At 45.8% G+C, this 12,292-nt stretch overlaps 1 protein-coding gene across 2 annotated transcripts in view; it reads left to right on the top strand.

The window, feature by feature from the left end:
- The window catches only part of NIPAL3 (NIPA like domain containing 3), a 54,846-nt gene that overhangs the window by 13,631 nt on the left and 28,923 nt on the right, over positions 1–12,292 (top strand). For both annotated transcript variants that reach the window (XM_031010236.3, XM_055387897.2), the window contains exons 2-3: positions 8,491–8,559; positions 10,372–10,543. In XM_031010236.3, the coding sequence (XP_030866096.1) occupies positions 8,491–8,559; positions 10,372–10,543 (241 nt within the window). The remainder of the gene's footprint in view (positions 1–8,490; positions 8,560–10,371; positions 10,544–12,292) is intronic.

Here is a 12,292-nt window from a genome sequence, read left to right as displayed (position 1 = left end):
ATTGTCGTCATCATCTCTAATCTTTACAACAAGGCTAGTCTGTCATTTTCCAAAGGCTGAGCTCTCTCTAGTAAACCCGATCACCTCCCACTGGCATGTGCCTAACACGTAGGAAGTTCTCACGATGCCCTATTGTTGAATGATGGATGACTCTAACTATGATAGCTAATATTTATTGAAGGCTCTGAGAAGCCCCATAGTAAAGAAATCTGTATCCGTAAACCCTCTGACTTGTGCTAGGAATCGTGCTTTGTTACTTCCATGGGTTTATCTTGTTTCATTGTTGCAGCTGCCCTGAGGAGTAAGTGCCCTTAATAACTCCATTTTACAGTTGAGGAAACAAATGCCCAAAGATATGTCCGAGTCACAGTGTCATGAAGGACAGAGGCTGGATTCAAGGTGAGGTCTGCCTGACTCTAGAACCTAACCTCTGAATAACCACACTCCACACACTGATCGTGCTGGAGCAGTTCCTTAGGATTACGATGTCCTCTTAGTTTCCACAAAATACTGTACGTTGTAGGTTGCCTTCCACAGTCCTCTTCAGGCCACAAATGGGTTGAGGGAGTTGGGTATGCTCTGCCTCAGGCCAGGTGCCATGTGAAGGTTGGAAGAGGAGGCCAGGCATGTAAAAAAACCTCAGGCTGGAAGTCTGAGAGCCTAAATTTTAGCTATAGTCCTTCCATACTGCCTTTGCCACATAATATTAAGCCAAGTAGTTCAGGTCTTGTGCCCAGAGTAAATTCCTCCTTTGACATTCCACCTTTTTCTCAGCACTCTCTCAATTGTTGCCATTTATTTGTGCTTAGATTAAGTCATTTATTCAGGAAACATAAACTGAGTTCCTTCTATTGATTGGGAAGGAAAAGAGAGACATGGAGGCTCCAGTTAGATATAATTTCTAAATGAAAGGAAGGCAGAATTCTGTCTACCCATATTGGATGATTAAGTTTTAAAAGGAATTAAGAAATCTGTGACAATAATAGCATAATGGGTGGGGGAGAGAGATGGAACTATATAGGAGAAAAGTTTTGTATAACACTAAAATTAAGTTGCTATTAATCTGAACTAGATTGTTATAAATTAAGGTGTTAATTATAATCCTCAGCACAGCCATTAAGAAAATAACTCTTAAATATACAGTAAAATAAATGACAAGGGAATTAAAATGGTGCACTAGAAAACATATCTATTTACCACCAAAGAGGGCAGTAATGGAGGAACTGAGGAACAAAAAGAGACTACAGAAAACAAATGGCAAAATGACAGAAGTCCTTTGTTGTTACTAATTATTATTAAATTTAAGTGGGTTAAACTCTCCAAGTAAAAGGCAGAGATTGGCAGAATATATATTTTAAAACATTCAAGTATGTGCTATCTACAAAAGATTCCCTTTAAATTCAAAGACACAAATAGATTGAAAGTAAAAAAGAAACAAGAAAAAGATATTTCATGTAAACAATAACCAAAGGAGAGCTGGAGTAACTATACTAATATTAAACAAAATAGACTTGAAGATAAAATTGTTACAAGGTACAAAGAAGGACATTATATTGTGATGAAGGGGTAAATTCATCAAGAAGATGTAACAATTGTAAAATAAATGCACCTACACAGCCCCAAAATACAGGAAGCAAAAACTGACAGAATCAAAGGAAGAAATAGATGATAATAGCCAAAGACTTGAATAGCGAATACCCCACTTTTACTAATGGATAGAACAATTAGAAGATCAGCAAGGAAATAGAAGACTTGAACAACACTGTAAAGCAACTAGACCTGACAGAAATCTACAGAATATTCCACTCAACAAAAGCAAAATACAAATTCTTCTTAAGTGCACATGAACATTTTCTGGGATAGAGCATATATTAGGACAGAAAACAAGTCTCATTATTTAAAATATTGAAATTATACAAAGTATGTTTTCTGATCACAATGGGATGAAATTAAAAATCAATCACAAAAGGAAATTCACAAAAACAAAGTGGGAAATTCACAAATATGTATAAATTTAACAACACGCTCCTAAATAACCAACAAGTCAATGAAAAAAATCACAAGGGAAATTATAGGAACTACCTCGAGACAAGCTGATCCCAAAATCCATATGGAAGTCCAGGGGACCCAAAATAGCCAAAACAATCTTGGAGGAAGAAGAACAATGTTGAAGAACTCATACTTCTGATTTCAAAACTTACTACAAAACTACGGTAGTCAAGACAATATGGTACTGGCATAAAGACAGACAAATAAATCAATGGGATAGAATTCAGAGTCCAGAAATTGACCCATACATCTATGGTCAGTTGATTTCAACAAAGATGCTAAGACCATTCAATGGAGAAAGAATAGTCTTTTCAACAAATAGCGCAGGAATAACTGGATATCCACATGTACAGGAGTGAATGAAATTGGATTCCCACCTCACACCATGCATAAAAATTAACTCAAAATGGATCAGAGAGCTAAATGTAAGAGCTAAAATTCTTAGAAGAAATAAAATTCTTAGAAGAAAATAAAGGTGTTATTTTAGATCAAGCAAGTTTTTGTCTCTTTTAGTTCAGTTCCTTCATTGGTGGCTTCTTTTGTGTTAAATAGATATATTTTGTAGTGTACCATTTTAATTCCCTTGTCATTTCTTCCACTATATATTTTGAGTTATCTTCTTAGTGATTGTGCTGAGGATGACAATTAACACCTTAATTTATAACAATCTAGTTCCGATTAACACCAACTTAATTTTTTTTTTTTTAATTGATCATTCTTGGGTGTTTCTCGCAGAGGGGGATTTGGCAGGGTCACAGGACAACAGTGGAGGGAAGGTCAGCAGATAAACAAGTGAACAAAGTTCTCTGGTTTTCCTAGGCAGAGGACCCTGCGGCCTTCCGCAGTGTTTGTGTCCCTGGGTACTTGAGATTAGGGAGTGGTGATGACTCTTAAGGAGCATGCTGCCTTCAAGCATCTGTTTAACAAACCACATCTTGCACCGCCCTTAATCCATTCAACCCTGAGTGGATACAGCACATGTTTCAGAGAGCACAGGGTTGGGGGTAAGGTCACACAGATCTACAGGATCCCAAGGCAGAAGCATTTTTCTTAGTACAGAACAAAATGAAAAGTCTCCCATGTCTACCTCCTTCTACACAGACACGGCAACCATCCGATTTCTCAATCTTTTCCCCACCTTTCCCCCCTTTCTATTCCACAAAACCGCCATTGTCATCATGGCCCGCTCTCAATGAGCTGTTGGGCACACCTCCCAGACGGGGTGGTGGCCGGGCAGAGGGGCTCCTCACTTCCCAGTAGGGGCAGCCGGGCAGAGGTGCACCTCACCTCCCGGACGGGGCGGCTGGCCGGGCGGGGGGCTGACCCCCCCACCTCCCTCCCGGACAGGGCGGCTGGCCGGGCAGAGGGGCTCCTCACTTCCCAGTAGGGGCAGCCGGGCAGAGGCGCCCCTCACCTCCCGGACGGCGCGGCTGGCCGGGCGGGGGGCTGACCCCCCCCACCTCCCTCCCGGACGGCGCGGCTGGCCGGGTGGGGGGCTGACCCCCCCCACCTCCCTCTCCTTCCCGGACGGGGCGGCTGGCCGGGCAGAGGGGCTCCTCACTTCCCAGTAGGGGCGGCCGAGCAGAGGCGCCCCTCACCTCCCGGACGGGGCGGCTGGCCGGGTGGGGGGCTGACCCCCCCACCTCCCTCCCCGACGGGGCGGCTGGCCGGGCGGGGGGCTGACCCCCCCCCACCTCCCTCCCGGACGAGGCGGCTGGCCGGGCAGAGGGGCTCCTCACTTCCCAGTAGGGGCGGCTGGGCAGAGGCACCCCTCACCTCCCGGACGGGGCGGCTGGCCGGGCAACACCAACTTAATTTTAGTAGTACATGAAATGTCGCACCTATATAGCTCCATCTCTCTCCCCCACCCATGATGCTATTATTGTCACACAATATGACACCAAAAGCATAAACAACAAAACAATAGATAGATTAGACTTCATCAAAATTTAAAACTTTTCTGCATCAAAGGTAGAAGTCTAGCCTCTCTGTGTGGTCTCCGTTGACACCATGGGGAGGAGGACACCTTGCCACTGGCTCTCTGCTTAGCCTTCCCTGATAGTCCCAACAGGGGAGTTGAGGGGCTGACTTAGTTCATTTGGGCTGCTGTAACAAAATACCATAAACTGAGTAGCTTATAAAAACAGAAATGTATTTCTCACAGTTCTGAAAGCTAGGAAGTCCAAGATCAAGGCCCCAGCAGATTGGGTGTCTGGCAAGGGCGCGCCACCTCAGAGGGCACTTCCTCTCTCTGTCCTCACGTGATGGAAGGGGCGAGCAGCCTCTCTTGGGCCTCTTTTATAAGAACACTAATTTCATTCATGAGGGCTCCATCCGCATGACCTAGTCACTTCCCAAAGGCACCATCTCCTAATACCATTCCCTTAGGGGTTAGGACTTCAACATATAAACTTAGGGTGCAGCGGGCACAAACAATCAGATGTACAGATGCCTTGTTCTCTGTGGTGTTTAGAATAGTGAGGTTATTGTCTAAAAGTGTTTTTCTTGCCAAGCTTCCCATCAGCTTGTCCTTTGGTAGTGAGAGGAGGCTTTTCTTGGGGCTTTTTTTTTTTTTTTTACCCTGCTCCACCCCTGTTGGTATTTCCAGAGCGCTGGCTTCTTCGCCTACAAGTTTGGGATGTATGAGGCAAAAAGAATACAGAATACCCAAGAAGCTCACCAATATGCCATTCCTGGGGTGCCAACTTTTCTAGCTTCTCTGCTTTCTTCTCTCTGCATTCAGAATTGTCTTATGTTTGTCTTTTATTTTTGGGACGGAGTTTCACTCTTGTCACCCAGGCTGGAGTACAATGGCGCAATCTCGGCTCTCTGCAACCTCTGCCTCCTGGGTTCAAGTGATTCTCCTGCCTCGGCCTCCTGAGTAGCTGGGATTATAGGCGCCCACCACCACACCCAGATAATTTTTGGGTTGTTTATTTTTTTTAGTAGAGATGGAGTTTCACCGTGTTGGCCAGACTGGTCTCGAACTCCTGACCTCAGGTGATTCACCCGCCTTGGCCTCCCAAACTGCTGGGATTACAGGCGTGAGCCACCGCGCCCAGCCTTTTGTTTGCCTTATATGTGATGACCAGGGTTTTAGTTGTACGTAACAGGAAGAATAGGGAAAAGTACATCTACTCCATCTTCCCAGAAGCAGATGTTCTATAATTGACTTTTTAAATGGAAAGTTATAAAATAATTTTTTGTATGCAAGGAGCATTCAAATATTGAAACTGGCTGGGCGCGGTGGCTCACGCCTGTAATCCCAGCACTTTGGGAGGCCGAAGTGGTCGGATCATGAGGTCAGGAGATTGAGACCATCCTGGATAACACGGTGAAACCCACCTCTCTACTAAAAATACAAAAAAATAGCCGGGCGTGGTGGCGGGCGCCTGTAGTCCCAGCTACTTGGGAGGCTGAGGCAGGAGAATGGCGTGAACCCGGGAGGTGGAGTTTGCAGTGAGCCGAGATTGCGCCACTGCACTCCAGCCTGGGCGACAGAGTGAGACTCCATCTCAAAAAAATATTGAAACTAAGATTCATTATATTTGTAAATACAATTTGTTAGATGTATAATAATTAGTTCTGTGGTAAGGTTTTATTTCAAAAAACTAAATTTGAATAACATATTTCTTTTTACAAAATAAAAGCAGATTGCCTTTTTTGTCCACCAAAGCCATGGCTCTAAGGGGGAAGAAAAAACCTCGCTCATGTTTATGAGAAGTTGGGCTAATAATAAACATGTCCCAAAATGCTTTCCACAAAGTGTTGATTCTGTTGAGCTTTTTAGTTGCAAGTAACAGAAGCAAGTTCTTAAGCAAAATTGGGCTGTTCCTGGCTTCAGGAAGGTCTGGAACCAGGAGGTCTGGAACCAGGATGGCTCCAGGGTCCTGAGGAGCGGCAACTAATGATTTGCTCAGGCCTCACCTTGGGCTGAAGGGAGTCAACGTTTCTTCAGCCTTTGTGTTTCTCAGTCCAAGATCTGGATCCCAGAGAAAGAGATTCTGGGCTGCCTGGCTTGGGTCACACTTGGGCCGTGATGTCTAGGGAGGATGGAGCACTGGGAATGACAGTTCCAATAAGACTGTGTCCAATGGGGAGGGGGCGGAGGAGAGTCCTCCTCAGCAAAATCAGGGTGTCGTTTATCAGAAGAAAAGGAAAGGATTAAAATGTTAGTCAAGTGAGAGTCATAGATGTTTACTCCAGATGCTGATGGCTGGATTCCAGGTTAAGAGTTCTAGAGCCAAATGAGTTTGAGAACCTGAGTTAGACAAGGAGAAACTCCCCTGAGAGCCTCTAACATGCTCTGGGGGCCTCCCAGCAGTGGGTAGAGGATGCATTGCCTTTAACTACATGGTGCTTTTCTTGCCTTGGCACCCCATTAGCATCTCTGGGAACTCAGCTGGGGAAACCCTGGCTGGGCAGGTCTCCAGCGAGCCTTTTAGCTCTGAGATCCTGTCATCCTACAGGAGGGCCATGTTCTGCCTGCAGGTGGCTTTATTCTGTCTTGCTGCTCATCGGGTGAGTCAGAATCAATTCCCAGCTCTGACATTTTCCAGGTGGGGGACACATCTCAGGTGTGGTGAGGTTGTGGCAGAGCTGGGACTAGACTGGGGTCCCCTGGCTCCACATCTTTCCCTTCTGTGGCAGCGCTGAGCCTTGTTGGGAGAGAAGTTAAGGACAGCTATCCATAGTGATTTCAGTTGGTGGGCCTCCCTCTCAGTCCTCCTGCCCTCTCCTGTCCCTGGCCAACTGCCCCTTCTCAGGGAAGACCTGCCCTCAGCTCTCTAAGCCCTGCGATCTAGGAGAGGGCAGGGGGGAGGGTTGACTTCACTGTTACTGCTGACTCTGTCCTGAGGGGGAAGCCTCGGCCAGCTCTGGCCTCTGCGGGGCAGCTTGCTAATTATCTGTCTTTCCAGATGGACTGAACATATGACAGTGAGGACTGTTTGTCTTGTTAACTGCCGATTCCCTAGGGCCTGTCCCCCGCCTTAAAGAATGGGCAGGATTTCACCAGGGAGGGGAACCAGGCGGGGTTGGGAAGAGAACATGCTGGGAAGGAGGTTGCAGCATTGGCCAGCATAGAGCATTCCTTGGTGTTCAGTGGTGGAATATGGATGGAGGGTGTGTTGGGGACTTGCTATAGTGTGGTTTAAATGCTAGTACACTTTGACCCAGCAATTCCACTTATAAGAATTTGTCCCAAGGGACTAATCCATACAAACGCACAAAAATGTGTGCACTAGGCTATTCAATCACAGCACTGTTTTTTTAAAAGGAAACATAATAGACACGGGGGCCTCCAAAACGGGGAGGGGTGGGGGTGAGAGTTGAAAAATTACCAATTGGGTACTGTGTTCACTTATTTGGGCGATGGGTTCACTAGAAACCCAAACCTCAGCATTACACAATTTACCCATGTAACACACCTGCCCCTTTACCCCGACTCTAAAATAAAGTTAAATGAAAAATTAATAATGAAGGAAACAGCCTAAATATCCAGTAATAGCAAAGCAATGATATAAAATATGGCACATCCAAAAAATAATGAGTTATTTGACATTTAATAAAAATGACAAATTAGGTATGCCTGACAGGGAAATGTGCTCGCAATATGTTAAGTAAAAAAACAGATTATAAAACAGATGGTAATCTTATTTTTATAAAGTAAATTAACATTTCCATTGATATGTAAATTTATGGACAGAAAAATGTTTGCAGGAATAAGAACCAAAATGTTTATAGTCATTATCTCTGGGTTATAGAATTAAAAGTGACTTTTCTATTATGGTGGTGTTGTTATTGTTATTTTTTTCATTTTTTTCTCGTGCTACCTTGTCTAAGATATTATTATTTTTATCTATATATATTTCCTATTTAGTCTACAATGAATATATGTTTGGTAATCATTTTATAAAGTACAAAATTCCATGCCAGGTAGTCTGAACCTAACTCATAGGTGATGTAAATTAACTTTTTATAAATTGAGTAATTGACAATGCCCTAAGCAAGTGAGCCAGTTAAAAGAGTTTCATTGAAACCCTCTGGGAAATTGACGACACTATTGACAAGATAGCAAAAAGTATTCTCTGGCCTGTATTTCTCTTGTAAATTCTGATTTTGGAATGTTGCTTTTCTGCACAAGATGGTGGCAAGTTAATACTTTAAAGGGAATAGCACAGCAGGTTTATTAGACCTTGTCAGGTCAGTGTAATCGGGCCACCAAAGTATCCAATTCAGGGCAGCATTTTGTAAACCAGCAAAGCAGCCAGATTAACCTTGAGTAGTAAAATTCCAGTTGTGGGTCTGGAGTGTGGCTTTGTCACTGATATTGTTTTTCTGGTTTTGTTTTGGGGCAGCAAATGGTTGAGTGTCAGAAGTGTCCTGGGGCCCCCTGGCTTATGCCCAAATCATGTCCACTCCTGTGAACTTTCCTTACAGGAAAACCTGATTGGCGCCCTCTTGGCGATCTTCGGGCACCTCGTGGTCAGCATTGCACTTAACCTCCAGGTAAGTTTCAGTTACCAGCACTGTCTGGGGGCAGAGACACAGCAGACAAGTCAGGGTGTCTTATCCAGGTCCAGCTGCCTCCTCTCTGCAGGGCCTTGCCTACTGCATCCCTGGGCTGCACCTGGGACAATACCTTGTGGGCTGTTCCGGGATTTCTCTTGATTCAGTGGCCCCACTTCATCCCGCCCTCGCCCTCCTAGCCAGGTCCTCACTGTCTCTCCTTGGGCTTTGCAGTGACCTCCTGCTAGCTTCTCTGGCTCTGGTCTCATCCCTCTTTGCCTTGCTGCAAAGCTGCTGGAATTACCATAGTTTTGTCAAATTCAACTCTAATTACAGCACTGTTCGTTACTTAAAAGCCTCAGGGATGCCTCTACAGCTGCTGCGGATCCCTCCACTGACCTCCAAATCCCCTCGGCCTGTCTGAGTTCACAAGCAGCTGTGGTGTGTAGCAAGTTGATAGCTAATGAGCTTCTCATGGGGGCACCAAGGAGCTGGTGTTACTGGCATGCAGGCACAGTTGGGGTGTGCACTGGGGGAGCAGGACATTAATGCCCCAGGAGGCTGCCTTCTGCCAGCAGGGGTGGGAGGCAGGGAATAAATGCCCCGGGCTCTTATCCTCTGCTAGGATGATTCTAAGGTGAGATTCACAGCGTTTTTCAGAGGGTCCCCTGTGGGACTGAGCCCCAGTTGCCCACGGGACTAATTCGCTCATGAATGCACCTTTCATCTCTGTTCCCTGCCTCACTTTCCCCTTCCCTTACTCGTGCTCCCTGGAATTATCTCATACAGACTACCTGCTCCCACATTCTTGTCTCAGGGACTGCTTCTGGGAAACTCAAATAAGACTTGATACCTGCTAACAGGATGAATCCCACAGCACACTGGCTGGCTTCACTCCACCAGCACTGCCCAGCTTCTGCCTGCAGTGAACTGCTCTCCCTCCCTGGAGCAGGCAGGAGACTATGATCCCTGTGGGCACACACTTGTGCCTTGTTCACCTGTACTCTATGCATCTCAGCTCTGGGATGTGTATGTTTCTGTGTGTCGCTGAGACCACGTGGTCTCTTAGCTACTTGTCTGGTTCATTCTCTTCTTTCTCCAGGGCAGCATCTCTGGTTGTTTATCTGCTTCTGGGCAGCCCACATCATGATCCTCCCCAAATGGCAGACTTGGCCCTCTAAGTCAACGTGACTTTCTAGCCTGCTTTAGTTACTGCTTCAGTTTCGATGTCCCAGGTTCACATTTCCCCCCAAAAAAGAATATTGACCATGCTTGAGCCACATATCCACCCCAGGGAGAGCAAGGCCCACTGATACCCACACAACTGCCCAGCGAGAGCTGCTGGCATGTAGACAGGAAGGAGTGTGCCGAACACGCGGTCATCCAAATGTGGGGAATCCCGGAAACTGCAGAGAGAGGGAGGAGGTCGACCCAAGGGCCAGGCCAAGTGGGATCCTTAGACTATGGCTCCCACCCTGAGACTGCATTGCCTGTGACGTGCATTAGAAATGCCTGTTTTCAGGCTCATCCACACCTCTCTGAGACTGACTCAGGATGAGGCCCAGGTGGGTATTTTGACAGAGCTTCCCAGGGGATTATAAGGATTCCCAGCCTGTTGGAGAGCTACTGTCCTAGAATTTAGATCTAGTATTTAGATCCCTACTGTCTTACTCTTCTCTGAGTCAGGACTCCACAAGAACCTGACAAGTCTTCCCAATTTATTTGCAAGTCGGGGGTAGATTTAGGGTACCTACATCATAGCATTTTTCCCCCAGACATCTGAGCAAATTGCATTATTTCTCGGGTTTCTAGAAGTACTGCCACATCCGCCTGGCAGGCTCCAAGGATCCCCGGGCCTATTTCAAGACCAAGACATGGTGGCTGGGCCTGTTCCTGATGCTTCTGGGCGAGCTGGGTGTGTTCGCCTCCTACGCCTTCGCGCCGCTGTCACTCATCGTGCCCCTCAGCGCAGTCTCCGTGATAGGTAAGACCAGGGCTGCCCCACCCTCCCCTGGGGTGCTCCCAGCTGCGGGACCAGAGTGCCACCGCCAGGATCAAAGGTGCCCATTGAACAAACCAGCTTTAGCTTGGATAATAATAGCCTACTACAAAGGGCTTCAGACACACCAGGCCCTGTAAGTGCTTACAGATATTAATTCTGCTAATCCTCCAGCCACCTGTTGAGGGAGATGTTGTTGTTATCCCCATTTAACAGATGAGGAAACTGAGGCACAGGGTAATGAAATTACTTTCCCCAAATGACACAGCTAGTGAGTAACAGGGCTGGGATATGAATTGGGCTGTCTGGCTCCAGGATCTGTTTAAGATTCAGAAAGCTTATTAGAATTGCTTTTTATTTCTAAAAGAAGAAGGAAGATAAACCTTAACCCATGCATCTTTTCACCATCAAGATACATTAAGCTTGTCACTGAGTGCAGTGGCTTGTACCTGTAATCCCAGCTACTTGGGAGGCTGAAGTGGGAGGATCGCTTGAGGCCAGGAGTTTGAGACCAGCCTGGGCAACATGGAGAGACCCCATCTCTACAAAATGAAACAAACAAACAAAAAAGAAAAACAATTAGCTGGGCATGGTGGTATGCACCTGTGGTCCTAGCTACTTGGGAAACAGAAGCAGGAGGATCCCTTAAGTCCAGTGTTTGAGTGCTGCAGTGAGCTTTGATTACACAATTGCACTCCAGCCTGGGTGACAGAGCAAGACCCCATCTACTGAAAAAACAAATTAAGCTTTTGTAGGGTTTGGGGCCAGGCCAGGCTGGTCTCAAATTCTTGAGCTCAAACTATCTGCCTGCCTTTCCTCCCAAAGTGCTGGGACTACAATTGTAAGCCACCACACTGGCCATTAACTTTCTCATCTGCCAGCTTTCTATGATTTCTGTAATCACTGAACCAGTGTTTCAGAACATTTGAACCAACTAAAAGACAAGGGAGCTTTAATGTTCATGAGAACACAAGCAAAACAGAATTAGAAAAAAAAAATTCTTCTTAAAGAAAAGATGTTAGTAGATTAGTGAACAGTAGCTTTTTTGTGTGCATAGCAGCCAGGACAATGAACTTGCTTTGAAATATTTCTTTCCATTTTGCTGGCAAGCACTACTCTGCCCAGATGCTCTTCTCTGCTCTTAAAGGAGAAAGTCATATTTTGGGTCTTATTCCTCCTTGAGTTAAGAGGTTCTCTTCTATGCAAGGGATGGCAGATGCATGGTAACTATGTGCCCCTCCCTTGCTGTGCTCAAGGCAGACATCGTTAATCAACCATGGCACTCCTTCCTAGAGAGCATAGATGGGGCCTCAGAATTCTCAGTGCTTCCAACAGTCACTACCAATCACCAGGAGTTGGCAAGGGAGCAGAAACCTATTTACTTTCCCTGATCCTGTTATAAGTCCCGGTTTTTCCTAACCAGGGTTGCTGAACTGGCAGCTTGCAAAGTGAATGAGGTCCTCAGACATGGTGTGTGTTTTTTCCCACACGGTATTTTTTTAATGTAATTTGAATGTCTTTAGCTGAGGCAAGTAGTTTGCCAGAGTCTCAGCCTTTCCCTGTTGTCTTACTTCCAGACCATTTTCTATGTTTGTGTTCTGTTACTCCCCAGCCCCTGTAAGTGATCATACCTGTAGCCTTATCACTCTGCTCTGCCCACTGCAGGTATCTCAAAGGGCTCCCAAACCTTTTTCACAATGAGAAATAAGTGTCTAAGTGACTGGTGCTTTAAAT

Source organism: Gorilla gorilla, chromosome 1, assembly GCF_029281585.2.
Source record: "Gorilla gorilla gorilla isolate KB3781 chromosome 1, NHGRI_mGorGor1-v2.1_pri, whole genome shotgun sequence".
Taxonomy (NCBI): Eukaryota; Metazoa; Chordata; class Mammalia; order Primates; family Hominidae; genus Gorilla; species Gorilla gorilla.
This window is presented reverse-complemented; position numbering and strand designations above follow the sequence as displayed.